Here is a 27165-nt window from a genome sequence, read left to right on the forward strand (position 1 = left end):
AATGGCCATGAGACATAGCGACCTCGATCTTATTCTAACAATGACTGCTCTTCGAGAACATCCCCTCGCGAGACAGGCGAGTCAAGCAGTCGAACGACTGACATGAGCGAACAGAACGCCTGATCTTCACAGTCAGAAGCTACCATACTATACCACACCACTGTTGATGAGAGGTCGACATAACGCTAGCGAGGTGAGCCCGCCCTCAACCGTCCAATGGAGTACTTGTGTATAACATGCCATGTGCGAATGGAGAGGACGGCAGTTGCCGGGCCCTTGTATTGTCGAGACAAGGCGTGCCGTAAAGTAGCAAAGATTATTTACCACGATGAGTCTTAAGGCGTTGTCTGATACAAGATCAGCATTGTAAGCGCCGCTGATGTCCGTACGTTGTTCAACCATCCATTCTTCACCATATAAGTTTGTTCGCCCTGAGCCCCCCCAGATCCCACCTCCCCGTTGTTATCGCACGACCATTCATAGACGCGATGTTCATGGAAAATACCCACAGCGTCAAACCTGCACATCCGGAAATACGCCGTGGACGGGTACCACAGACGGCGTGGCGCATAGAGACAGTGTCAAGGCTGCCGACGGCGCCACAGTTGCCGGTGGACACCATCTTCTTCACGCACAAGAATCAGACAAACGGGTGTGGAGTACCTCTGCGTGATCTTATTGCGTGTCCACCACGACAGGTGGATGAAACGATTGGCGAGAACATGGCTGGCGGCAGCGACGAGGTGTTTGCAGCGGTCGAATACAAGTCCATCACGATCAATGTACAGGTACGCTAGACGGCCCATGGATACACGTCTCAGGCTTACGAGTAGCTCTGACGCCGTGTTGATCAGTGGCCATCGTACGACTTTGTATACAACGAGAACGTCCCGATTGTCAACAGAGGCAAGTACATCACGCGCGCACAGTTGGCAGTCAGGATAGGCAGGAAGATTCAGAGCCTTGTGGAGGTCTGTTTGTCCTGCAGAGATTTTGCCATGGTGAGCGATCTAAATAGGCGACAGGCTTTGAGGACAGTACTCCCCGACGAGCGAGGGGCGTACTGGACGATAGGCGACGAAGCATTTGGAACGGAAGACATCTATGTCGTGTCCCTGTCGCAGCTGCATGGACGGATATTCCGAGTGGACCTGGATGTGGATGCGAGATAGATACGGGATCAGCGCAGACCTACGACCGTCGTGAGCACCAGCTATGTTTACACGCTATATGGGACCAATGCAGATAGAGTGCGAACATAGATCAGTCTTGAACGATACGGAAAATGTGCGTGTGGGGAAATTACATACTGCCTCAAAGCGTATCTTCATGCACGCTATAAGTTAACTTGGTTCAGTGTACGCAGGCTTGGTTTGCTACGTTCACAGGCACGCGGATATGCACTGCATTTCAGCAGGAGAGTTTACATAGATTTCCACGCCAGATACAGAACAAGCACAAAATCAAACACCGAAAATGTCGTCGTATGCAGGCGGCAGCATATCTGGGATGCTGCCTCGAGAGAACGAGATGCCAGCGTCCATATCGCGGAAGGGAAATTGTCTCACAGTATCGATCCTCGGCATGTCTGGCGAGATGTCCTCGGCCCTGTCACTGGGCAGCCTCAGTGCCGGAGACGGAACCACGGACACACTGAGCTGAGGACAATCGTGTTCACCTGCGGTGTCAAAGACAGTTAGACGCCTTGTCTGGCCATGATCAAATCGTGCTGCTTACTTGTCTCTGTTGCTTGACTAGGATGAGTTCCCTCCGCAACCACCATCCGTGGATTGCTCGGCTGGCCCGCGCATGCTAGGTCAAAGGCATTTGTATCTGTACGTCCTGCAACTTGAGTGGACAGGTCAGGATAGTCGCGCATCAGACAAGCTGTGCCCTTGTGCAGTAAATATGAGGACCCACCATCCATTTGCGTGTACACCGAGGGCGTCACGGCACATGAGCTTCCGTGGTGAACTCGGCGCAATCGCCTCCGAATATACCACCAAATCAAAGTCAATAGACCCATGCAACCCACTACGCCCAGCGCAATAGTCACCATCAGTGATTCTCCCACAGATGAAGATGGCGTCGTCGTTGAGGCAGTGTGTGTCTGAGCTGGTTGTACCGGATCAGAGGAGAGCGAGATGCTCAAGGCTGAAGCGTGGTGTGACGGCCCGGCGTGTAGGCCCAAGGATGGTTCTAAAGATTGTGAAACAGTAGGTAAAGATGGGTTTGAAGATATAGAAGTGTGTGAAATGACACTGGAGAAGTAAGCAGACGAGAAGCTGCTGGTCGAGGAAACGTCAATCGCAGTGCTACCCGGCGCAGTGGGGGAATTGAGAGTAAACGTAGATTGTAGAAGGGGTGAAGAACTGCTGGCGATATATGAAGACGACATTGAGCTATTCTCCGCTGGCGGGCAAACTGGGGACCCCAACACGAAGATACACATCGATGAAGTCGTGAAAGCCCTCCTGCGGAGTATAAGTTGCTTAGTAGTGGCCGGTGAGTAGCAGAGACGACGCATCAAGCTCGCACCGGTGGAGATACGACCTCTGGACGCGAGCGTGGCACTTGTTGTCCGTTTCACTTCTGTAATAGAAGTGCAGAGTGCCTCATGCAAACATGGTGCTGCAAGCCAAGGCGAATGCAAGAGAGGCAGAGAGGCGTTCTGGACAAGGACTGTATGCATTCGAAAGAAAGCAGTGAGTATCGCCTTACACTGCATAGATGTCGCTTCTCAGATCGATGACCAATCTATCACAGTATGAGCGGGTCAATGACGGGTCTGCGTCTGCCGCAATCAACGATGTTGAGGTATGACTATTCGGATTTAGACGCATTGCGTGCTTAAAGGCATTGTAACATGGTGGATGGAAAATTCACACCTATCAGCACAAAAGTATGGAGTGTGAGCTGTGCACTTTAGAATACACAAACTCGATGCATTGACGGCACTCAGCCCGGGAAATAGTATTACCGTTTTCCTGCGATGTAATTGGTGCTACCAGACAACCATATCATAATGCTGAACTGTATACTCACTTGAGTATTAAAGACACATAAACCCTCGGTTGTTCGAGGTTTCATTGATATAAAGTAGCCTCAGGAATAAAAAGCACCGACCAGGAACCAAGAGAATGCAAGAAGGCGATGTTTTACCATGCAAGTCACAGATTATTGCGAGAGCAAACCAAGGCAGTTCTCAGTGCAATGAGTATACATTCAACACTGGAAACCTGGGCTCCGTGATGGAATGAGGGTGATCGTTCGATATCACAGCTAACAAAACGAAGCGCGAGGATATATCATTGGATGTATAAATATGGCCAAAGCACAAGGAGAACCGTACCTCACTTTTGTTTGCACGGACTGCTCTTTACTGTCCCCTCCGGTCCGCACAATAATATAGCGACCTGAACGCATCATCTCCGTGAGGCAGTAGACACCACTGGTATGACATTCAGTTTGCGTTTGTGCCGTCCTAGTGCGCCTATATGCAGAAGACGAGAAGGGATACCACAAACTCAAGCCATCCACATCAGTATAGCACATCGTTGTCCGGTCGCAAGTGTTATAGTCGTCACCAGACACCCGTGAGACTCAGGGTGGCTTCGATTAGCGCCCAATCCCGATCGAACTGTGTTGTCCACGGTGAGCCACCTTCCTGATGCTGTTCTCCTTCGTCGCTTCTTCCACAAGGGCCTTTACCTAGCACTGCACAGAGGGGCGTGCGCGGGCCGTTGAACCGGCTCATCGTGTCTACTCTACGACATAACTTATGCGTGAAGACACGTGGTCATCATTAAATGATCTCAGTTCTGGCTTTGTTACAACATCCTCCTGGTGCCGACTACGGCGCACACGGCCAATACAAAGTAAAACTGCTGGAGTGATCTGAGAAGAATATGAGGAGCTCGTATCTCTGAGGCCTAATTTATTTATGCGCCTGCTGTCACATTGTATGTCCGTGCGCCACCTGCACACCCTAGGTTTCCGGCAACGAAACCGTGACTTTTATGTTCTTGCGCCTGTTTATATGCTCAGAAAGCGCTAATTATACGTGCTGTTGTCTCTACTTATGGAAACGGTGCAGCACGAATAAAGTTGACACTGACCTCCGTTGTGCGCCTTGCAACGTCACAACTCATAAGTACATGGCCGGATTGCTGTGACTGAGAAGTTCGCGAGTGGATGCAAGCTTATCAATCAAGATCAGGAAAAGGGGGACACGCCATGTGCGTTAGCCACTGATGGCTCTTCCGAAGTGCCCTAGAACGACCGCGCCACTTGATCGAACCGACTGCTTTGGCCCGTGCGCCTTTTGTTCACCCCTTTTGTTCACCTTGTCTCAGAGTCAAAGCGACACTGCTGCGGTGGACCGTCGTATCCAGAGCTCCATAAAAGGCGGCTGCACCTGACGACCAGAAACCACCCCTCCCTCCTGGCTCAACAGTAATTCTCTGTTCCTCTCTCCCTCTCTGGATTCCACACACTAACGCCATGGGTCCTTTCAAGACGCTCGCTCGCTCGTTCCTGATTCAATCGTCAAGTTTGGTATCGACTCTATGCATAGCGTTTCGCAGAGTGCCCAGGACCGGAGAAGACGGGCTGATTGGCGTAAGACTTGGGGACCTCAACACCAACGTCAAGGCACAGATTGATCAAGCATGCGTTCCCTTGGACAGAAGATGGGGCGGTTCCCACATCACCATTAGAGTCGACGGATGCCTGCGTGTCATTGCATCCGCCTTCCCGCGTCCTTACTCCAGTTCACAATCTAGTTCGCCGATTTCGCGGGCCGGTTTGGCCCTTGAAATCAAAAAATTGTCCTAAGATGCCATCGTAGTGAGCACTTTCTTCGCTTTCCGGCCGATCTCCGGTCCTGATTTGTCTTGAAGAAACGCACCTATGCACGGCGTGAGACCGTGATTGCGCCCTCTGCCTCTGAGAGATCGCTCGTTGGTCCGACTAGGCTCACTTAGCGGACGTATATCTGATTCAAGTGGGCCTCATTTCTGGTTTCCATTATCCCTCATCGAGCTAAGCATACACATCAGACGACGACAATGTGTGGCGGGCAAATCGCAGAACAAGCTGTCCAATATGTCCCTGTGCACTATTCACATTCACAATAGAATACAATGCTAAGCACACCCTGCAACATTCAGATTACAATCTCCCGGAGAGTCCGACAAGACAAAGTCGGGATCCAACAAACTACACGTCAGTCGTTCTAAGACAGCGGTCGAACTGCTCTAGAAGTATCTCGACACTCGACATTCTTGACATGATGATTTAAGTAAGCTCTCGCATATGTTTAGAATGGCGTTCATATCGAGTGCTCATGCGGCATGCGTTGCACAGGCCACATTTGACACCTGCTTTCCAAGGCCTCCTCGATCGCGCGTCTCTTCGTTCGCCCATGGGAGGACATTACCTGCATAGAAACCTTAGTCTCAAGCATTTGAGAGGGAAAGCTGGCTGGCACCAAGTGTCGGTGCCCATGACTTGTCTATGAGACGCCAGAAAACATTGTATGGAGCATAATCACTACATGTGGTCCGTGCCAGACGCGGGACACCGCCAGGTATCTCATAATTCTTCCCACATCCGAACTCGTCTCAAGAGGCTACCGCTACCTTAACAGTGTTATCCCCTCTGTACCCACATAATTACATCGCCTGTGTACTGTATCGTGGCCGTGTGTTGTACCGCACCTCTAGTCATAATAGTAGAGATGTGTGACGGCCTCTGCGTTCTCTCAGGCTTGCAACCGCGAGGCTTTGCCTGTGGCCTACTGCATTGTATGGTGCAACTCGACACAGACTTTCCTGTATGCCGAGCGCGGCGGGGGTAGGAGAGTTGTCTGACCTCATGGGCCCCATAAGTGAGCGAGACCTCGTACTAACAATGTGTTACAGGTTATGACCCTCTGAGCCCATCGCGCTGTGATAGAAGACCACCAAAGCGCACTAGGTGGACTAACGCCTGCAGAGGATGGGTCTGAAGGGATGATACGGTGCTTCTGTTCTATTGCGTGGTTGACCGCCGCTCCAATTGTGACGTCCTCTGATGCTCATTGCTTCGATTTGGCAGGAAAAGGGCGTGGAACGCTCGAGTCCATCTACAGGGCGTGGCAGCCATGGAGCCCTAATCAAGTCTATGCAAGAAAGCAGCACTTGGCGATTTGTTTTGCAGCTTACGGTAGCATTTGTAACTGTTGCTAGGTGCCCCTCGTGTTCGAAAATAGCGACTGTCGTTCGATCAGTCAGAGTGCTCCTTGTGGACGACGTTTAGTGAAATAGCGACAAGGTTTCACGGAAAACGTCGGTTGTGTCATTGCAATAAAGAGTGTACGTTGCGAGCTAGAAGTTGGTGCATTCATATTGCTCTCGCTTGAAAACAGGCAAGAGGCAAGCGGCCAGGAAAAGCGATGTGATGCTGCTCGCAGAGTCGGCTTACGGCATGTCACGCTCGTGTATGATTGACTGGCCAGCGCTTAGCGAGGTGCAAACGTGACCAGGTCACGGCTTCAGTCCCGCATCTGGGCGCTTACGAACAGCGAAACGGCGGCGATGTTGAATTCCCTAATATTTACGTGCTTACCTTCAGTCGTTAGCTCCACGATGATATCTTCCTGAAAATGACTACAGCATACGCCTTCAATACAGTGTGCAACTGCCGCGGCGAATGTCGAGCAGGTGAACAGTACATATCTGTCACATCGTACGTCCGTACGCCACCTGCGCATCCCTGGCTTGCGGAACTGAATTCGTGATGCTTTCATTCTGAGCGCTGCACTGAGTCCGGGATAATTGTGCGCGGGTTTGCATATCGCTGTTCTTGTGGCACCGGAGCAGGACGAACGAGAAGCTCTCCGGCTGATTGATCATGCTCGCAAAAGGAGAGACGCGTGTGCTCCAGCCACAGGTGACTCTTTCAACGCGCGACCCTGATTGAATCGGTGTCTTTGGCCCGCGAGCCTTTTGTTCGCTTTGTCGCAAGTTGGGAACAATGTGACGTTGCTTCGGTGGACCGTCGCGGCCGGTGCTTCCTCATGTATAAAAGGCGACTGCGTCAGACGACCAGAACCATCCTCCTGCTCCTGCTCCTCTCTCTATGCCAAGATTCTACGCACTGACGGCATGTATTCCTTTCGAGACGCTTCCTCGTTCCTTCCCTTCCTGATCCAATCGTCAACTGTCGACTATGGAGAGACTCGACAACCTAGAAGTACCCATAGCGGCCGGCAAGCTCGACTAGGCAATGAACCCCGTCAGGAGAAACTGGGAGGATATAATATACACTGACATCAACGTATACCTATCCATTGTTGCATCGGCTTTCTGCCTCCTTACCATTATGCACTATCTAGTTCGCCGGGTATGCCGACCGCTGCAAGGTTGTCGAGATGATCAACGTTACCGGCAGGACCACCAGTGGGATTCCTCCGATCCTGACACCGTTGTCTATTCCTATTCATCGGTTCCATCAACGCCGCATAAGCACGATCTCGCAGACGAGCTTTCGGTGCATTGCTTACCTCAGACCAATGTTCAAGAAACTGTCGCACCAAGTTTATCCCATGTCGTCCCTGCTATGCGACAGCAGTCACAACATTCAAAGCGCGTGTCAGGATATGTAAAGCGATTTTCCAACTCATGGAAACTTTTTCGTCACCATTTCATGAAAAATGATTACGTGCGCGGGTCTGTACCGAGTTCGGAATGCTTGCAGAAGGTTATCAGTAAGTATCAACACGGGTCTCTCCTTGCCGTGCTGACAAACAGATTGTCGCTCGCAGGTTAAAAGTGGCAAAACATGGATCCGAATGCACACGATCAGTGGGATAAGATGGCTGCTTTAGTCGCAAGGCAGCATCGCCGAGACCACCCTGCATACACGTTTTCTCCACAACACACAAAAAAAGAGAACAGAAATAAGGCAGCCCCCATGGACGTGGTCGAGCGCACGCAGACCGCGCAGGACGTCAGGCTCCCCGAAATCACGGAAGAAAGGGCCGTGAGGGAAGAAGCGAGGTGGCATTCCCGAACGAGCATACACTTTTGCAGGGACATCATCTACAGAGATGCAACCCACGATGCCTTCAGCCAGTACAATCGAGACGCATTGTGCTTTGGCGAACAGTACATACAGGAGATGCAGTCCCAACAGTTTCCTGCATCCGCGCAAGCATCAGAATCGCCAAACTCCTACGTACCTCAATGTGCGGCGCCTCAGCCAATCCTTCAACACCTAAACCCCCTCTCGCAGTCCATTCCGATGGATGGGTTCACGAACAATGTCATTACACAGCCGGATGCAGAAAACCCCCCGTTGGACGAATTTGTGCGTGCATTCATCCACATCTCCCATACTTTGACTCAAGTCGAGTCTATCAGAGCGCTCTCTTTACTCCACTTGGCGAGTACCAAGCTCAACCGATGGGTTATAACGCCGGAGATACCATACTTGTTCCACCTATATACACCACGTCATCGGCATATTCCTCAGCGTCATTCTGTCCACATCTCATGACTCTATATTGCCCTTCTCAGCAGACAACACCATACACAGCATCGTCAGCTGAGGGCTCATACAGGGTCAGTCAATGCTACATATCAAGTTGTATGTCCTTCGCGATTCCTGGTACACCCGGGCAACAGCACTTGTTCGAACCAGTGTCGGAGAGGCTGCATTCGCTTGTGACAATGCAAGGCCCAGGCGTGTCACATCGTAGGCGTTCGGACTAACTCAACTCGCTTGAGGCCGAGACGCAGTATTGGAACGGTATATCATCTGGTAGTATGCCGCTGCATGAAAGGTGGTCACGTCAAATGCCCTCGGAATTTGAACAGCGAGGCAACTGGTCGCGTTCGGTGCCGCCACACATCACGGTACAGTGTCAGTAACCCAATTACCCATACGGTGCGCCCCGCCGTGCTCTCCTCGATACTCTGTGCTTCTCGCTGTCCTCGCTCGTGTCGTGACTGGCATGGCCAGCCTCGAACCTACCCTACCGCGTTCACTATCCGCACGGACAACTCCCTACACAGGACACTCCATGATCACAAACAGAGATATCTCACAGCTCTTCCCTCATCGATTTGCTCCAAGATGCTACCAGTACCTAAACAACAAAATCCCCCTTGTATCTACATTAGCCCCTCGCCTACGCAGTGTGTCGCTGTCATTTAGTGTATTGCGAGTGCTCGCAGCGTTCAGAATGTTACGCGATCCTATATGAGGACCAAGACAGCAAGTTGTTGGCGCATGTAGTCGGTGAATACCAGTCGTCTCGTTAGCATTCATGTTGGTGGGCTCTTTGAGATGTGGTACAATATGGATATGCTTTGTCGAGCGCATCACGCCGCAACGAGAGAGACCGTCAAAGCGCATGATAAGCAAGAACTGGTGATCGCTGTATGCGGTTCCTACCGATGGAGGCAGCACTGAACGTTGTACGGTGATCGCGCTGCCTCGGAGACGGCCCAACGCCTCTGATTCGTCAAGCTCGAGCGTGGGTTGCGCACGAAGCCCCTGATTGTACAGAAGACGAGGGATCTGGGCATGGAAGCCGGACGTCGGGTACGCACTCAGGGCATGTATTAGACGATGACGCGGGTGCTCCGAGAGGGGCCGACGCAATGCCGGTCCATTTATATGGAGAGGTTTCCCGTCATCATTTTGAAGTCGCGCTGCAAGTTTAAGTTCTGCAATCGCCTCTCAACACAGCTATCTAGCAGACAGAATCTCTCTCCATATACTCTCGACCCTCTACACAGTCGCGAACTCGTCCAATATCTCTCAGAAGTCAACACATAATCGTGGGGCCATCCATGCCTTCGAATCTGAGGAAGGTCCTTCTCCCAGCGACTCGTTCCTCAGCTCCAGAGCCTCGGGGCCTCGATTTTGGGTAATGCAGCTATGTCATCAGCTGCGATATTTCATATTATCGCTGACACGTATATCGCACTCGTTTGACATCGGTAAGGGTTCACTAGGGTACGCTTGTATTGTGTTCGTCTGTCTGCTATAATTGCACTACTGCGGTCACATCGTGGGCACAGAGTATTCGGGAGTTGGCTAGACCAAGATTTCTGCAAGTCTGTGCATCTGAATTATCCAGCCGATCTGTTAGAAATACTATGCATCGTCTTGACCATCTAATGTCATGATCAGGACAGCGGCCTGTGCCGTATTCAACCAAGAGATGTAGTCATTCCTGTGCGTTTCTGATCTGCTTAATCACATGTCCCGGACTTACTAGCCCTTATCCGTCGCTGCTGTGAGATGTGTGCAGCAGGTATGTGATGGCGGCGTGAAAGGTCTTTTGTGCTAAGAACACCGACTCACTCGGGCGCGAGGAGGTCAGCGTTCAAAGACCATGGGGCCTAGCGGCCCCCGGTTTGAAATAGCAATGACTACTGCCGGCGGACACCTTTTCGCGAGGAATGGGGTTAGCGCATACAAGTGACTAGTGTAAGTGAGTGGGCTAACTGATGTTTGCTTTATGTTCGTGTTCCCCGACCCCACCTGCATCCACTCGTCTCATGCCCTTTATCCGCATTGAACGGCCTGGCCGACCGTCACCATCCCCCTCGGGATTTTCTCAATTCGTCACCGTGAACGAGTGACACACCCACGTACACACAACGCCACGGCTGCTGCTCGCCCAGATACAATATGCAGCGCCGGGACTCACTGACACTCCTCTGTGCGCCCCTTTTCCTTCTCTTTCACATGCGCGTCCTTTGATCTCTCGTCTCCATGCTCTATGCTATTCGTCACTGACTCATACCGCGGAGCAGCCGACGAAGAGATGGGAGAAGCTATCTTGTGCTAGTCAAGACAAGTGGTGCATGTGGCGCGAGTAGTGGCCACGCGATAGGCGACAGCACCCGATGAACTGGTATGCGAATAGTGTTTTCTCGTTGTATTGCACCTGACCTTCGCGATCTGCAAAGATGTTCTTCCGCTATTGTACAATATGGATGGAACCAATGGAACAATGCTTTTCCCACTACAATTGCGCGCATGACAAGAAGCGGCCGTAGCACTCTCGGGCCTTTCCACAGTGTGTGGCGATCATAGAACCCTATGTCTAAGCGAAAGCCGTCCGTCAGCTGTAGACGGTCCAACAAAGGAACAACAAGGGACGAAGGCTTGTGACGATCGCACATCGCCGGAACGGTTCTAGCGGATAAATGATGTCGTGGGGAGAGGCACGGTACGCACTTTAGCCACTTTTAGCCACTGATGGGGCATTCACAGAACACCATCTGATCAAATCGCTCATTTCGTCCGGATCGCTTTTTGTTCTCCTTGTAGAAGCCCGGAGACAAGGCGACATTTCTGCGATGGCCCGTTGTGGCCAGCCCTTGCTGAGATATAAAAGGCGGCTGCGTTGGACAGCAGGAAACATCCGCCTCCTGGCAACATATCACTTTTCCGCTCCTCTCCAACTCGCAACTCGACGCACCGATGCCTTGGTATCCCTTCGACTTCGAAGCACTCATTCGCTCTCCCTTCCTGATCCAATCGTCATACACCGGCAGCCAAAGACGCCTGAGCGGCACCCGCCCTACTGTTGTCCTGGACTCCGTCTCAAAGATGTTCCCCGCTATCCCTATTTCTGACGGGTATAGTGCATACTATGAGACCCCGCAAGGGTCTACGAAGATACGGATCTCCTTTTCGCTGCATCCAGCGGAGGAATACATACGGACAACGATCACCACACGTATGTTTGCTCCTCCCCAAGTTGATCGCCCCTTGCGCGGGGATCTTGTCGAGCCGTTGTCGTCCGCGCGCAGGGTGTCTGGGTCCTCCATGCATCCTCCACAACAGACCGAGGAGGCCGAGCCGATCCCTTCTCCCACGCACACGCGCTCGCGACTGCGAAGGATTGAATCATGGGTCATGCATGAGAGGGGCAAGTGCACCATCTGCGGAGCAGCCGTACCCTCGACGAAAAGACACGCATATGTCGCAGTGGGCTATGGCGCCACACGAAGGCACATACGGCCAACACACACGGAAACCGGAGTTCTCTTTTCGCGCACTGGCGCGTAATTCATTCAACTCTGCTTTCTCTGTGCATGCGACCCGCATTCTCTCTCTTCACGCATCCTGCTGGCCCTCTCCACACGGGCCTGGTACACGCGCATCCATTGCGCACGGGAGAAGAACAGCGCACCCTCTGCGGGGAAGCATAGGCATTCAAGTGTCGTAGTGAGCTATGGACTACAATACTGGGTGCTTCGACATTGTGGCGCTCAGCGAAGCCATTCCGGGGCGCATGGTACGAACCGAAACGCGTCTGTTTCAATGATATACGCTCGGGTCCCACGAGACGTGGCATCACCATGCAAGACTGCCTCGACACTGTTGTCTCCCCACCAGTGCCACAGCGCATAGGACCGACTCGCTGGCGCGTCCATTACAGCCCACACTCGAAACCACCCTACCGAGTTCACTATCCCCGCGAACGATGCCCCACACAGGACACTCCGTGATCACAAACAGCGATATCTCATAGCTCTTCCCTCAGCGACTTGCTCCACGATGCTAGCACTACCTAAACAACGCACTGCGTCGGTCCTTCATAGCACCATCCACCGTCTTCCTATCACCATCAGTGCCACGCGCCACATATGCGCGCCTCTCGCCTCTGGTTCACCATTCGCTCTTCGACCCGCAGCGGCAAGCACGCCCTTCGTAGCCCGTGACCATGTTGTCTACGCTCGCACTGCTGTGTGTAGCGCAATCTCTACACACCCCTACGGACCTGCCTGCGCGACTAGAGAGGAACTGGGCGGCCAGTACCCCTTGCAGTTACACCACACAGACATTCTACAATCTTCTGTCCAGAGCGCGACACGCTACGACGCTGCACAGGACACCCCATCACTGCAACCAGCGATATCTCATAGCTCTTCCCTCACCGACATGCTCCACAATGCTACCACTACCTAAACAACACAATCTCCCCTGTATTCACATTATCCCCTTATCTGCGCCGTGTATCGTCGTCATGTAGTGTACCAGAGTGCAATACAATGTCTGCAGCACGACCATCTGTTTGTCGTGAGCCGCGCTGCAAGTGTGGCGCATGTCGCTGCGATAGAGCAAGGCTATCGATATTTGAGGAACAAGGATGTTTCTTCCTGCGTGGCATTCTGCGATCCTATATAAGTGTCAAGACAGCTTGTTAGCGCACGCAGTCGGTGGACACCAGTCGTCTCGTATGCACGTGAGACGGCATTGGTGGGCTCTTCGCCACGAGCGAGATGTTTCACATGATATGTACATGGGCAGGACCCATCGAGCCCATCACAGCGTAGCGAGAGACCATCAACGCGCATGATAAGCAAGACATGACGCTCGCTGTATGCGGTTGCTACCGTTGAAGGCAGCACTGGATATACACGGCGATCGCGCTGCTTCGGAGACGGCCCGGCGCGTCTGATGTGTCGAGCTGGAGCGTAAGTTGCGCACGAAGCACCTGATTGTAGAGAAGAGGAGGGATCAGGACACGGAAGCCGGACGACGGGTACGCACTCAAGGCACAGTGTGATAGACGAAGTGCCGCTGCAGTCAATCGGGGCGATGACACGGGCGCTCCGAGAGGGACGGACCCGGCGCTCTTCTCGAGCTCGCTGGCTTTATGTTTTTCTTCGCTTCATTCGTGTCCGCTTCCTCCTCGCGTCACGCGACATCTGCACGTGCTCGGACTCCGTCTCTTCAAATACACCGCCTGCCTCTTCGTCCTCGTCAACCTCCGCCAGAGGCCGCTCTCGTGGCACTGTGAGCGTCCTCGCCTCCGCCCACGCTCACCGTCTCACCCGCTTTCCAGTTCACGTACTCAGCACGCTAATCGCGCTGCGCCTGAAATCACATCTTCTGCGCCTTCGCCTCCTCCTCAATTCGCATCATGTCGAGCAGCGCGCCAAGGCGCAGTGGCTCGCGGCGTTGCCTCCGGTGGGAAAGAGCCCATTCGATGTCACGGTAGCTTGGGAAGGCTGGGAAAGTGAGTCTTCCCTCAGTTTCTTTTGACAATATGTTTCGTTTCCTCTATCCCTCGCGGATGCAGTCGACTTTGCTAGGCTTACAGTGGTCACTCGCGTGGAATTCGCTTTTGCTTACAGGTAATCCCCAGGATTATATCAACGGCCAGACGTCTATTCCTGCATCCCCCCTAGAGCCCGGGCGCACGTCAGCGCCGGCATGCTCGTGTCTCTACCTCCATGCGCAAGGATACTGCCCTCTACCAGCGGGATAATCCAAACGCTACACACGATGGACTTGCCAATATGTTCGGGGTGCGCCGCTCTACGGTGAGCCGTATTTTAGAGGATATGGACAATCGGATCTCACAAATATTGCAGGTTTTGGTATGCCTTGTGCATGATTGCTGGTGAATCTTACTGAACACAAACGATCTAGAGGATGATATGAGGAACTTCAGGCTGTGTCATTGCATCGCCAGGGGAGTGGTAATTGCCAATGGTACAAAGTACGAACGCGGGGCCGCTTTTGGGTTGGGTGGCCCAGACGTGTAGTCTGTCTCCAGGACGGCAAAGCATATCCTCGATAGATGTCCTGAAAGGCGGGAGGGCCTCAACGGCCAGACCTTCGTATCAAGAGACATCTCGCGTCTCGGCCCCCAGATTGCGGAACGTCGTATCATCGACCTGGCTGCGATAGCGGAGGAGATGTCCCCGTCACCGACGCCTGAGCCCCAGCCTGAATTACCCACCTCCACGAAACGCAGGTCTGACATACTCGAACAGCGGCGTGTGGATCTTACAACTCTTGCTACTGCTTTCTCCCGAACTCCCACCCCGGATCCACTGCCAGAATCCTCGCTTCCTCATACCCACCCTGTGCTTGACATTAACGCATCTGCTGCCACGGGTTCTCTGAGACCATTGCCTGCAGAGCGCCCCCCGTCGGCCTCTTTCCACGAGACGCTAGCTGGTCGCTCTTTGGACCATCAGCGTGCATCCGCCCTTGCGATCCCAGCATCCCCGCGATCTTCCACGTATCCAGAATCCCTTTCTACAATGCCGCCCGCATCCGGTCTGCAGGCACTCGCAATAGCTGCTACATTCGCTCGATTATCGTCTTTGCCTCGTTCGGAGGATTGGTATTTCACTAGCGACCACCAGACTACTCCGTCTGAGCGTAGATCCTCGTCGCCCATCGCACTGGCCCCGGTATCGCACACGCGGAACGAGAGGTATCAAGCTGGTCGGTCGCCGGATCCTGGCGCTGGCCTTGCTCTTCGTCAAGGAGGTGCGCTTCTAGAACCCATAAGCAATGTGCGGGACGCGTTGCAATGCTTCGACCAGGTCATGGTGTATACGAGTACGGAAAATCTGAATCTACTGCCGACCTGCCGCGACCACCTTTCCGTCGTGCGACGCGCTCTTGTCTCGGAAGTCGCGAAGACTGCAACTGGATAGGCGTGATCAGATCGAGTATCTGTGGTCACCTCTCCGGCTGGAGGCATCACCCAAGATAGAGTCAAGGCGGTTACTTCGCTTTGGCTCCAGTCTATGCATCGATGCCATGAAGCGTCTCCGAAACACGGTAACCTCAGGAGCCTCTGTTTGGTGGCCGCTCGAGGTATCGCTCCGACTTCCTTCGCCGGCTGGCATTTTTCGTTCTTCAGCTCCACTTCCGAGGCCAGGTTCTCTGCCACTGGTATTCATTCTGCCATCGTAGCTAGGACGACATGGTGAAGAGCTTTTGCTGTACTTCACCACACCTGATTGGATAGTGTATTCCTCACCTTGTACTCCGTAACATGAAACAGCACGATTTGATTTCCAGCCCTCTCGTGCTACGAGTCCCGTGACGAAGGACGTCGGTGCGTCTGCCTTGCGACGTCACTGCGCCCACTTCGGCAGAGTGGTATTAGGGCATATTGAAACTTCCGTGTACAACAGAGCCGAACTGTCTTGACACTCGATATCATCGACATGACGACTCAGTAAGCTCAATCGCATCGACCTGATCATGCAGAATGCGTTGCACAGACCACGATCGATGCCTGCTCTTCAAGGCCTCTTCGATCGCGTGTCTTCGTCCACCCATGGGAGGACATTATCATCCTATGAATTCTAGTCCCAGCTTGAGAGGGCTTGCGTCATGTCACAACTGTGTAATTACCTATTATGATTGGCCGGACAAAGCGAAACGGCGGCAATTTTCAATTGCCGTAGAGTTTATGTGTTTTCCTTCAGTCGTTAGCTCCATGATGATATCTTCCTGACACTGGCTACAGTATACACCTTCAATACAGTGTGCAACTGCCGCGGCGAATGTCGAGCAGATGAACAATTCATATCTGGATCATACGTCTCCTGTCACATGGTACGTTCGTACACCACCTGCGCATCCCAGGCTCGCAGAACCGGATTTCTGATGCTTGTATTCTTAGCGCTGCGGTAAATCCAGGACAAATATGCGCGAATTTGCATACCGCCGTTCTTGTGGCATCGGAGCAGGACGATCGAGAAGCTCGCCGGCTGATTGATCATGCTCGCAAAAGGAGAGACGCGTGTGCCCCAGCCACAGGTGGCTCTTTCAGCGCGCGCCCCTGATCAAATCGGTGGCTTTGGCCCGCGACCCTTTTGTTCGCTTTGTCGCAAAATGGGAACAAGGTGACGTTGTTTCGGTGGACCGTCGTGGCCGGTGCTTCCTCACATATAAAAGGCGACTGCATCAGACGACTGAAATCATCTTCCACCTTCCTCCTGCCCCAGTAGCTGTTCACCGCTCCTCTCTCCAACTCGAGATTCTACGCATCGACAGCATGTGCTGTTTTCGAGACGTTCCCTCGCACCTCCCCTTCCTGATTCAATCGTCAACTGTTGAGTATGCATGCACGTTGTTACACCGACTTGCTACCTCCTCACCATCGTGCACTATCTAGTTCGCCGGGTATCCCGACAGCTGCAAGGTTGTCGAGACAATCAAGTTTGCCGGCGAGATCGTGTCAAGGGCGGAATTGGCCCTCAAGGTAAGGAAGTCAGTCGACAAGGCTGTCAGAGTGAGTGTTTGCATGCCTTCGGAATGACCACCATTCTGATCTATTCTGCAGCTATGTCGTGGGGTTTACACGGTGCTGGTTACAAATCCGGCCACGGAGCCACTTACAAACTCCAGGCCGATGGACGACGCTGAACCGTTCAACGGTTCCATACCGTTCACCGGCCTTGACGCCCTAGTCGCAGGTGATCTGTATCTGGTGAGGTTGGACCAGGTGGGCCCAAACCGTTGGCAGTCGGCTGTCGAGTAAGTGATTCCACACTCTGCGAACAATTCTATCCTGAATGATTATGCAGAAATGCGCTATCGCCTTTGCTATCATGGCCTCGGTGAATAATTGCACGCAAGGCATTGTGTTCCAGCAGAACACAAACAGCATAATGAGGCAACCTGGGTTTCAACCTCAAGCCCCCATCGTCTTTGCGTGCGGCAAGGATAAGACCCCTGTTCAGCTTTTCGGAACGAGAACGCCTGAAGTCGGCGACCTGCTCCGTGCGACAGAACCGCTCCGCCACAACAGGGATGGTCCCAGTATACGCATCTCCGTCCATGTATGTATTTGCATTTGAGCGCCACTCTGTCTCAGCTCTGATGACAAGACATGATTCAGCTCCTCGGCTACTCCGAGTACGGGTTTGTGTTTAAGGACATACCAATCGAAGGCCTCACGCGACTCGACCTTGCGTCGGTGGTACAGGACGTCACACGCAGGGTAATACAAGTGAGTAATCGCACTCAAAAAGATGGCTGTCGATCTGAACTTCCGTATAGCAACGTGGTTATTGTCGCGCGGATGCAGTCACCATTCCCGCCCGCCGAGAAGAGCTTCGCTGGGGTTGGTAACCGCCTCTGCGACGGTCCCTTGCAACACTGGAACAGGCGCGGAGGCGGTCATTGCTCCCGCCGAGGAGAGCCTCGACGGGGTTGGTGACCACCTTTGCGACATGTTCTTTACGCATCAGTTCAGGTATGTCCTTGCCATTAGAGACCCATCCTCTGCTATCTGCGTCCGAAGCCATCAGGCTGCTGGAGAGCTGACAACACCAGGTCCATTTCACTCAGCCACCTCGTTGGGTAATGCTCCGAGGAGCGTGTCGTAAAAGAGCTCATGGCAGCTGTGAGTTAGTAAGAGGGAACCCGGACGCCGCGAGCACGCGTAGACACTTTAGTGCTCTCAAGCAAATATAAAGCATATGTGAACAGCTTGTATGCACACATCGCACAAACAGAAGGTACTGGAGGGCTTGAAGATCATGACTGTCCGCTTTGAGCGGTCTGGCGTGAGGGCTGAATCTCGAATCGACGTACCGGCGTGGACGCCCACTCAACTCGGCTTAAGGCGTCTCTTTGATCCTTTTGCCTAATGGCAGATTTGAGGCAGACCACCGAGCAGAACTGGTAGCTGAGTGATCGGCGGCTGCCTCATTCGGACAACCACGTGATCACGACACGAGCCGAACACAAGCCGTGTGAACTTTGAAGTCTATAATGTCCTCTTCGAGTTACAGCAAATGGCCAAACAAGGTCATTTTATTGATCCACTGTCGCTGTTCACACGTCTGCCCGTTCTCCCATCCGCATCCCGAATGGACTGTGGTCCTAGCCTCTTCTCATGCCAACATAAGGAGTCCGGAAATCTGACGACGCCGGTGGATGCCTTATCTCAAGAAGACAATTGGAGGCTTGTTACAAGACATTACAAACAGGTGAGCTCGTCGTAGTCTTCTGCTGTCATCTCTAGTGAGTCGTATCAGCCCCCTCCGACACATCAACGTCCTCCAGCAGGGCCTCCATCTCGTCGTCGTAGAGAAACTGACGCAAAATGTCCAGGATCTCCTCGTTCAAGCCCGGAGGTCCCACCCGACCGCCGCTCGCAACACTTCCATTACCAGGATCCTCTCTCGCTTCAGCCTGCTTGGCACAGCGCTTTAAGTAGTCCTCGCATGCGTTCTGACCATTGCGATGGCGTTTCAGTGCATCCAACCGAGGGAAGCGCATGCCGCATGAATCGCAGACGTGCTTCTTGACCTTGAAGCATTGCAGCAGGTGACGGCGGAAATCTCTCCGGGTGTCGAACGACCATTCGCAGGTCCGAAGAGGGCACGCATATGCTTTCTTGTTTTTGGGTGGCTCCCTTTTCATTTTGCGCCTGTCTCCGTCGGCATCGGAGTTGACATCATGATCGGTGTCTCCGTCGTCGTCATCGCCTTTGCTGTAGCCCAACCTTTGCTTCTTAGCTATACGGCGGTGCTGCACCCGTATGCTTTCATTTTGGACTGAGGGTCCAGGCTCGTCGACACCGGTGCTGGCAATAGCGCATTCCTTGCGCTTTTCTGCTGCGGTGAATCGTGGAGGGGGAGGCAACCGGGGCTGAGTAGTTCGATGCGATGAGCTCTGCGGGCTTCGTTCCAAGACGTTGCTCATTTTGGCGGTGTGCAACGTCGACGGCTCGCACTCGTTGCTTTGTGTATACTGTCTCGCACGGGCAGCTCCAGTCACAGTCGCCGACTGGATCCTCCGGTGAACTGATTTATCTATCGAGTCTTCGTCACTTCGATTGTCATTGCTGTATAGCTCAGCATTCTCGGCAGAGGCATCATCGTGTCCTGCTTCAAGGTCGCCCTTGCCCTGTGTGTGCAGGGAAGGGGATCCGGCGCAGAACACGCTAGACATCTTCGAGGTCAGACCAGATGATGTGGCGAAGGCGTTGCTTGTTGGCGAGGTGCGGATTTGGGTGGAGCGAGCGATAAGCGAGGGGATACTCGCGCCGGGGTTTGCGCTGGACTGTGGAACACGGGGTAGCCACTTGGAGCCATTCCAGTATGGCAGAGATGGGTCCATACGCGTTTTTACAGGGGTGATTGGCAGGGCTTGCTCCGTTGTTGAGCGCGATGGCTGCGTTGAAATGCGAGTCAGTCACGGTGCTAAGAGAGGTGATCGACAATACATACTTGGCCTCCGTCTGATGGACGTGCCTGAAGATCCCTACCAGACAGTCCCTCGTACCCCAAATTCTTGGGAATCAAGGATTGACTGTGGCCTGTGGCGCCGTACGACCGCTCGTGGTGCGACTGGATACCAGTGTGTGGCGCCACTGACAAGTGTTTGCAAGTGCATAGCCCAATGAAATGGCGGAGCTGATGTTCCACGAAATGGTAGTCGTCAACGATGGTGTCTGTCTGGTTGGACCATACTACGAGCACCTGATCTTCGCGCTGAGCTGCAGCATCAGCGCGCTGGATACACTGAAATCGTGGGAACTACCTACCACGAGTGCACCATCGTACATAATGGCATCTTCTAGGAACTCGAATGAGGTCACAATGGGGATATCAACATCGCCCATATCAATTCTTGTAGCCAAAGGGCTGGGCGGATGGTGAGGTCTAGGAGATGTTTTCCGCCAAAATGCTTACTAGTAATGCAATATATCGAGTATGGCCTGCGTCCTGGCCGTGACAGCGACCTTGTAACCCATATTGGAGACCGCGTCTTTGAAAGGCAGACCGGAGTTGTGGGATGTGAGGACGCGCTGGTGGGTGCGTAGGACCACAGCTGCATGGTGTTGATCGGAAGAGATGTCTACGAGACACTCCTCGAGGATCTGTAGTGTGATAGACTGGGGTAAATCCATGGCGGTCAATGGTGAAGCTAGGTGTCAAAGCACGCTTGTGGCTGAAATGTGGCTGTGGGTCGTTGACTATAAGCATCCTCTCCGCTTTCGAAGTCCGCATGCTGATGGATTGTTGTCAGGGATTGGACTAAGAACCTAGCCCGGTAAGGTAAGCTTCCACCACTTTGCATTCTTCTTTGTAGAGAAGCAGCATGCCGACAAGTAAATATGTTCCTTGATCTCAGATTGTGTGGAGTGCTATGTAGAGTACTGATAGCAGAAGCGACGAAAAGTTCCACATGTGAACCTTGAATAGCCGTCGTGCTATAGAGAGAAGGCCGTTAAAGCGCATAGAGAGGAACACCTAGAGAAATGTATCGGTCAGGTATGTCTCCATTCCTCCGCGATACACTCAAAGCCGTATATATTCACTCCATACGGCTCAACGAAAGTCCAATCTTCGACACTATTTTGCACCCCCGATTTGCAACTCGCAGGCATTGGACAAATCTAAGGCGTACTAGTACAGGTCATAATCTCGCTCTTGTCCTCCTCCTACACTGCGTGTATGCCAGCAAGCGGCCGTGGCGCGCTCGGGCCCATTCACAATGTGCGGCGATCATAGACCCTTATGTTTATAAGCGGAAATCCGCCTGGCAGCTGTTGATGGTCCAGTGAGGCGACAACAAGGGACGAAGGTTATGGCGAGCGCCTGCTGCCTCTCCGGGACCGTCACGGCAAGCATTTCGGCCGCCTTTAGCCACTGATGGGTCTTTCACAGGACACCACCTGATCAGATCACTCGCTTTGGCCCGATCGCCTCTTGTTCTCCTTGTGCAAACGTGAGAACAAGGCGACGCTTCTGCGGTGGACCGTGGTGGCCACAGCTTGCTGAGATATAAAAGGCAGCTGCGTTGGATGACAAGAACCATCCGCCTCTTTTCCCTGTGGCTGTATATCATTTTTCCACTCCTCTTCAACTCACAACTTGACGCAACGATACCATGGGGTTCCTTCGACTTCGAGGCGCTCGCTCGCTCTCCCTTCCTGATCCAATCGTCATACACCGGCGGCCAAAGACACACCCGAGAAACCTGGTGCGTATGTCATGCCAACGACCGAGAGTCGAAGACATTCTAGTCTTCGCTCCGACAGGCACCCTTAGAGGAAAGAGTGTGCAGCTACTAACGGCTTTCCAAAAAGGGCTTGTCGAAGTTGTCATATGCGACGCGACAAAACCTGTGACTCGGGCTTGGAGTGGCACCTTTATTAAGATGCATGTATGTACTTAACATTATCACGCTGTTCATACCCATGCTCATCCTTGGTTCTGCAGTGTGCCATGACGTATATGCTGCTAGCTTGCGCTTATGGCGACGGGGACCACGGTGGACTGGGATATGCCCCGTGAATAGCCGGGCGTACAGGCCTCTGTCATGACCATGCAGGGGCTGACGCTAAAGGAGATGGGTGCATGGGTGTACACCACGTATTGCCACGCGCCACATAGGCCCGGTTCGCTTCAGCAACGTCTCACTCCGTCGTGACGTCCTCTATGCAGCGACCCCCCATGGACCAAGCCGCACCTGGTGCACAGCCAGCTCGCAGGATGCTCTTAGCGCCCGAGTACACACTCAGATGCCTCCGCCTCAAGACACTCACCTTCAGCTACGACCCCTTCCTCACTGCAATCCTCTCTGAGTTCATCTACGTCTTTCTGCAGGTAGCGACTATCTCTCGCTCACTGCGCGTGTGGATGTGGTCGAGCTGTTGTCGTTCGCGCGCACCCTCCATGCACCCTCCACAACAGACCGAGAAGGCCGGACCGCTCTCCTCCCCTATGCACACGCGCTCGCGACTGCGAAGGATTGAATCATGGGTCATGCATGAGAGGGGCAAGTGCACCATCTGCGGAGCAGCCGTACCCTCCGCGAAAAGGCACGCATATGTCGCAGTGGGCTATGGCGCCACACGAAGGCACATACGGCCAACACACACGGAAACCGGAGTTCTCTTTTCGCGCACTGGCGCGTAATTTATCCAACTCTGCTTTCTCTGTGCATGCGACCCGCATTCTCTCTGTTCACGCATCCTGCTGGCCCTCTCCACACGGGCCTGGTACACGCGCATCCATTGCGCACGGGAGAAGAACAGCGCACCCTCTGCGGGGAAGCATAGGCATTCAAGTGTCGTAGTGAGCTATGGGCTACAATACTGGGTGCTTCGACATTGTGACGCTCAGCGAAGCCGTTCCGGGGCGCATGGTACGAACCGAAACGCGTCTGTTTCAATGATATACGCTCGGGTCCCACGAGACGTGGCATCGCCATGCAAGACTGCCTCGACACTGCGGTCTACCCAACGGTGCCACAGCGCATCGGACCGACTCGCTGGCGCGTTCATCACAGCCCACACTCGAACCCACCCTACCGAGTTCACTATCCTCGCGAACGATGCGCCACATAGGACACTCCGTGATCACAAACAGCGATATCTCATAGCTCTTCCCTCACCGACATGCTCCACGATGCTAGCACTACCTAAACAACACACTGCGTCGGTCCTTCATAGCACCATCGACTGTCTTTCTATCACCATCAGTGCCACGCGCCACATACGCGCGCCTCTCGCCCCTGGTTCGCCATTCGCTCTTCGACCCGCAGCGGCAAGCACGCCCTCCATAGTCCGTGTCCCATATTGACCACGCTCGCACTGCTGTGTGTAGCGCAATCTCTACACACCCCTACGGACCTGCCTGCGAGACTAGAGAGGAACTGGGCGGCCAGTACCCCTTGCAGTTACACCACACAGACATTCTACAATCTTCTGTCCAGAGCGTGACACGCTACGGCGCTGCACAGGACACCCAATAATTGCAACCAGCAATATCTCATAGCTCTTCCCTCACCGACATGCTCCACGATGCTACCACTACCTAAACAACACAGTCTCCCCTGTATTCACATTATCCCCTTACCTGTGCCGTGTATCGTCGTCATGTAGTGTACCAGAGTGCAATAGAATGTCTGCAGCACGCCCATCTGTTTGTCGTGAGCCGCGCTGCAAGTGTGGCGCATGTCGCTGTTGGAGAGCAAGGCTGTCGATATCTGAGAGAAAGGGATGCGCCTGCCTGCGGGATACTCTACGGCACTATGATATAGGAATCAAAGAGCTTGTTGGTGCACGTAGTCGAAGACTAGTCGTCTCGCAAGGGCTCCTCGAGACATGTCACACCATGGATATGTCAAGCGCATGACACCACAGCGAGAAACCATCTATGTGCATGACAAGCAAGGCACGGTGCTCGCTGTACTTATGCGATTCCTACTGTGGAGCATTGGATGTCTAGGGCAAGTCTAGGGTGATCGCGCTGGTTGTAAGCTCAAAATAGCGAGCGTATTGGAACAACTGGGCGAGGCCATGCCCGACTACCGGCTCGCCGACGTGCCGCGCTGCGGCGCGATAGTGCCTTGTTCCTTTGTACCTTATTTAGATAAGGTTTTGCTATATTAGGCCGAGTTCCCGCATGTAGTTTCCTCGCGCGTTTGCCTCCCCGCCCCGAGGACGAGACAAACCGCTTCGTATTTGATCTTTTCCCGCGCCGCTCGCTTTCGTAAACCTTCGCGCTCGCTCGCTCGAACCCGACGCCGACACTCGTTTCTACAGAGCGTCGGTGCGCCATATACAATGTACATTTGGATATGATAGCACGAGGGCAGGGCGACCTCCAATCCTGCACCCGCACGATAGCTCGCTCGCACTCCCTGTTGAAACGCGCAGCCCCGCGTGGTCAGGAACGAGCTCGAAAGCTCGGGCGCGCGAGTAGCCGGGGGCCGGAGGCCCCTATCGCAGTATATAATGACCGCGCGCGATGTACATACTGCACGCGATTGTCCCTTACGGGCATCGCTACGCCCGTGGACAAATGCGCCTCGCGCCGTTCGCACCCTTGTTCCAACACTCCCCCTCTTCCATGCCACCGGACAGCCAAAGACACCAGTTTTGGACAGCACACACATGTACTATCCTGCATAAGGCGACGCCCTTCAGCGGTTATAAAATTTACGATCTAGTGGAATGAACTGCCGTGACTCAAGATAGCGAGCGCCGCGCTCTTGGACGAGATGTACGTCGCGGGCCATTACCATATTAGGTAAATGCTATACTCTCGAATGTGGCGCGCTCGCGCTTAGTCACCATGTGCGACGATCATAGAACCCTATGTTGAGTGGAAAGCCGGCTGACGGTCCAGCGAAGCGATTCAAGAACGAAGCTCACGCTGAGCGCCTGTTGCCTCTCGGCACATCTAGCCACTAGCCACTGATGGGTCATCCACTGTGCGCCGCCTGATCAGACCGCTCGCTTTGGCCCGGTCGCCTTTTGTTCTCTTTGTGGACATGTGGAGACAAAGCGACGCTTCTGCGGTGGACCGTCGTGGCTAGCGCTTGCTTGCTGAGATTTAAAAGGCGGCTGCGTTGGACGACAAGCATCATCCGCCTCCCCTCGACATCACTTTCCCACTCTTCTTCCCTCCAAATCGTAACTCTGCACACGGATGCCATGAGATATGACCGACCTCAAGGTGCTCGCTCGCTCTCCTTTCCTGATTCAATCGTCACACACCGCCAACCAAAGACGCGCAAATGCCACGCGCATTACGTTCCTGCGTCCTCAAGACTCCTTTGATCGCGCTAACTTCGTCCGAGACAGTATCGTCTTCGTCCCGACAGGAAGCATAAAGGGCAAAGGTGTACAATCGACAGCCCTGCAACGAGGGCTTATCCGTGGATGTGACTCACGAACCGCGGGGAGTGCAAATATCCATAATGTGGCCTTCCTTCAGCACACGCGCGCGTGACCGCGGCAGGTCAAGGCCGAAGTTCTGAACCCCAAGGCCTCGATCGCGCACGGCAAGCCCATATTTGCCGTCTGCGTGCAGGCAACCCAGTGTTGTAGTGAGCTATGGCGACACATGAAGGCCTATCCGGCCCACGCGCACGGGACCAGAACGATGACCCTCAGGGCCTCAATCGCGCACGGGACACGAACGGCGCACGATCTCTGCGGGCAGGCGTCCCAGTGTCGTACTGACCTATGCGCAGCGCTCGTCAGACCAGGTACCCCGACATTGTGGCGCCCAGCGAAGCCGTTCCACCGGGCCACGATCCCCGACGCATCTGTTTCAATGATATGCGCTCGGGTGCCACGAGACGTGGGATTATCATGCAAGACTACCTCGGTCCTGCGAGGTCCCTACGGGTACCACAGCGCATAGGACCGACTCGCTGGCGCATTCTCTACAGCAGCGACCCGGCCAGAACACCCTTCTGAAGCCTGCGCCTCATCGCCCTACCGCGGTCACTATCTCCGCGAACGATGCCCCACACAGGACACTCCGTGATCACAAACAGCGATATCTCCCAGCTCTTCCCTCATTGATGTGCTCCACGATGCTACCACTACCTAAACAACACACTGGCACTGCGCCCGTCCTTCATAGCGCCATCCACCGTCTTCATATCACACTCAGTGCCATGCGCCACATACGCGTGCCTCCCGCCTCTGGTTCGCCATTCGCTCTTCGACCCGCAGCGGCAAGCACGCCCTTCGTAGTCCGTGTCCCATATTGTCCACGCTCGCACTGCTGTGTGTAGCGCAATCTCTACACACCCCTATGGACCTGCGTGCACGACTAGAGAGGGACTGGGCGGCCAGTACCCCTTGCAGTCACACCACACAGATGTTCTACGATCTTCCGGCCAGAGCGCAATCCCTGCGCACGCCACGACGCTGCACAGGACACCCCATAATTGCAACCAGCGATATCTCATAGCTCTTCCCTCACCGACATGCTCCACAATGCTACCACTGCCTAAACAACACAATCTCCCCTGTATTCACATTAGCCCCTGGCCTGCGCAGCATATTGTTGCCATGTAGTGTACCAGTGTGCTCGCAATACCATGTCTGCAGGCGATTATCTGTCCGTCGTGAGCCGCGCTGCAAGTGTGGCGCATGTCGCTGTGGGAGAGCAAGGCTGTCGATATCTGAGAGAAAGGGATGCGCCTGCCTGCGGGACACTCTACGGCACTATGATATAAGAATCAAGACAGCTTGTGGGCGCATGTCGTCGGGGCCAGTGGATATCAGTCATCTCGTAAGGGCTTTTCGAGATATGCCACACCATGTCTTATCGAGCACATCGTGCTGCCACGAGAGAGCGACACAGCACATTGTATCGGCAAGGAAAGCATGATGCTCGGTGTATGCCGTTTCCACTGTTGGAGGCAGCACTGACTGTTTACTGTGCCAGGTTCTCGCGCTGCTTGTTGTATGCTCATCATAGCGAGCTTCAGTCCGTAACGTACAATGCACCCTTTGACAGTCCAAGGGCAGGATGACCCACTCACCTCCCCTCCTGCACGTGCACAATAGTTTGCTCGCGCTCCCTGTTTACGTCGCTTCGGAACACGTGTAGTAATCCGGCG

General features: G+C 53.8%; 6 protein-coding genes across 6 annotated transcripts; 3 read left to right on the top strand and 3 right to left on the bottom strand.

Annotated features, from left to right (window-relative positions):
• Positions 1 to 488: 488 nt before the first annotated feature.
• POSPLADRAFT_1050342 (hypothetical protein) lies at positions 489 to 2915 on the top strand (the record flags this gene model as incomplete). The annotated part of the gene is made up of 11 exons (XM_024479964.1): positions 489 to 788; positions 855 to 971; positions 1026 to 1157; positions 1246 to 1287; positions 1759 to 1835; positions 1904 to 1969; positions 2045 to 2104; positions 2360 to 2505; positions 2610 to 2705; positions 2731 to 2765; positions 2838 to 2915. The coding sequence occupies 11 exons, from the start codon at positions 489 to 491 to the stop codon at positions 2913 to 2915; spliced, it is 1149 nt and encodes a 382-aa protein (XP_024333694.1).
• Positions 2916 to 7824: 4909 nt separating this feature from the next.
• On the top strand, positions 7825 to 8915 carry POSPLADRAFT_1050343 (hypothetical protein; the record flags this gene model as incomplete). The annotated part of the gene is made up of 4 exons (XM_024479965.1): positions 7825 to 8352; positions 8562 to 8606; positions 8670 to 8729; positions 8772 to 8915. The coding sequence occupies 4 exons, from the start codon at positions 7825 to 7827 to the stop codon at positions 8913 to 8915; spliced, it is 777 nt and encodes a 258-aa protein (XP_024333695.1).
• A 2337-nt stretch (positions 8916 to 11252) lies between these two features.
• POSPLADRAFT_1158398 (hypothetical protein) lies at positions 11253 to 12446 on the bottom strand (the record flags this gene model as incomplete). Its single annotated transcript, XM_024487317.1, has 3 exons — positions 11253 to 11632; positions 11729 to 11901; positions 12316 to 12446. The coding sequence occupies 3 exons, from the start codon at positions 12444 to 12446 to the stop codon at positions 11253 to 11255; spliced, it is 684 nt and encodes a 227-aa protein (XP_024333696.1).
• Positions 12447 to 13421: 975 nt separating this feature from the next.
• On the top strand, positions 13422 to 18164 carry POSPLADRAFT_1157947 (hypothetical protein; the record flags this gene model as incomplete). Its single annotated transcript, XM_024487256.1, has 15 exons — positions 13422 to 13490; positions 13521 to 13812; positions 13862 to 14035; positions 14154 to 14220; positions 14603 to 15303; positions 15827 to 15880; positions 16298 to 16314; positions 16949 to 17065; positions 17117 to 17249; positions 17279 to 17310; positions 17361 to 17615; positions 17675 to 17785; positions 17836 to 17899; positions 17944 to 18031; positions 18080 to 18164. Coding segments are annotated over 15 exons (2259 nt in total), but the record flags the coding sequence as incomplete, so codon positions are not given.
• A 637-nt stretch (positions 18165 to 18801) lies between these two features.
• POSPLADRAFT_1062057 (hypothetical protein) lies at positions 18802 to 20698 on the bottom strand (the record flags this gene model as incomplete). The annotated part of the gene is made up of 4 exons (XM_024481472.1): positions 18802 to 19959; positions 20016 to 20279; positions 20333 to 20432; positions 20481 to 20698. 4 exons carry the CDS (start codon positions 20696 to 20698, stop codon positions 18802 to 18804), a joined length of 1740 nt encoding a protein of 579 aa, XP_024333698.1.
• Positions 20699 to 22210: 1512 nt separating this feature from the next.
• On the bottom strand, positions 22211 to 23754 carry POSPLADRAFT_1157961 (hypothetical protein; the record flags this gene model as incomplete). Its single annotated transcript, XM_024487259.1, has 7 exons — positions 22211 to 22263; positions 22340 to 22384; positions 22423 to 22535; positions 22674 to 22839; positions 23296 to 23410; positions 23590 to 23612; positions 23655 to 23754. The coding sequence occupies 7 exons, from the start codon at positions 23752 to 23754 to the stop codon at positions 22211 to 22213; spliced, it is 615 nt and encodes a 204-aa protein (XP_024333699.1).
• Positions 23755 to 27165: the final 3411 nt, after the last annotated feature.

This window comes from Postia placenta (assembly GCF_002117355.1).
Source record: "Postia placenta MAD-698-R-SB12 unplaced genomic scaffold POSPLAscaffold_20, whole genome shotgun sequence".
Taxonomy (NCBI): Eukaryota; Fungi; Basidiomycota; class Agaricomycetes; order Polyporales; family Adustoporiaceae; genus Rhodonia; species Rhodonia placenta.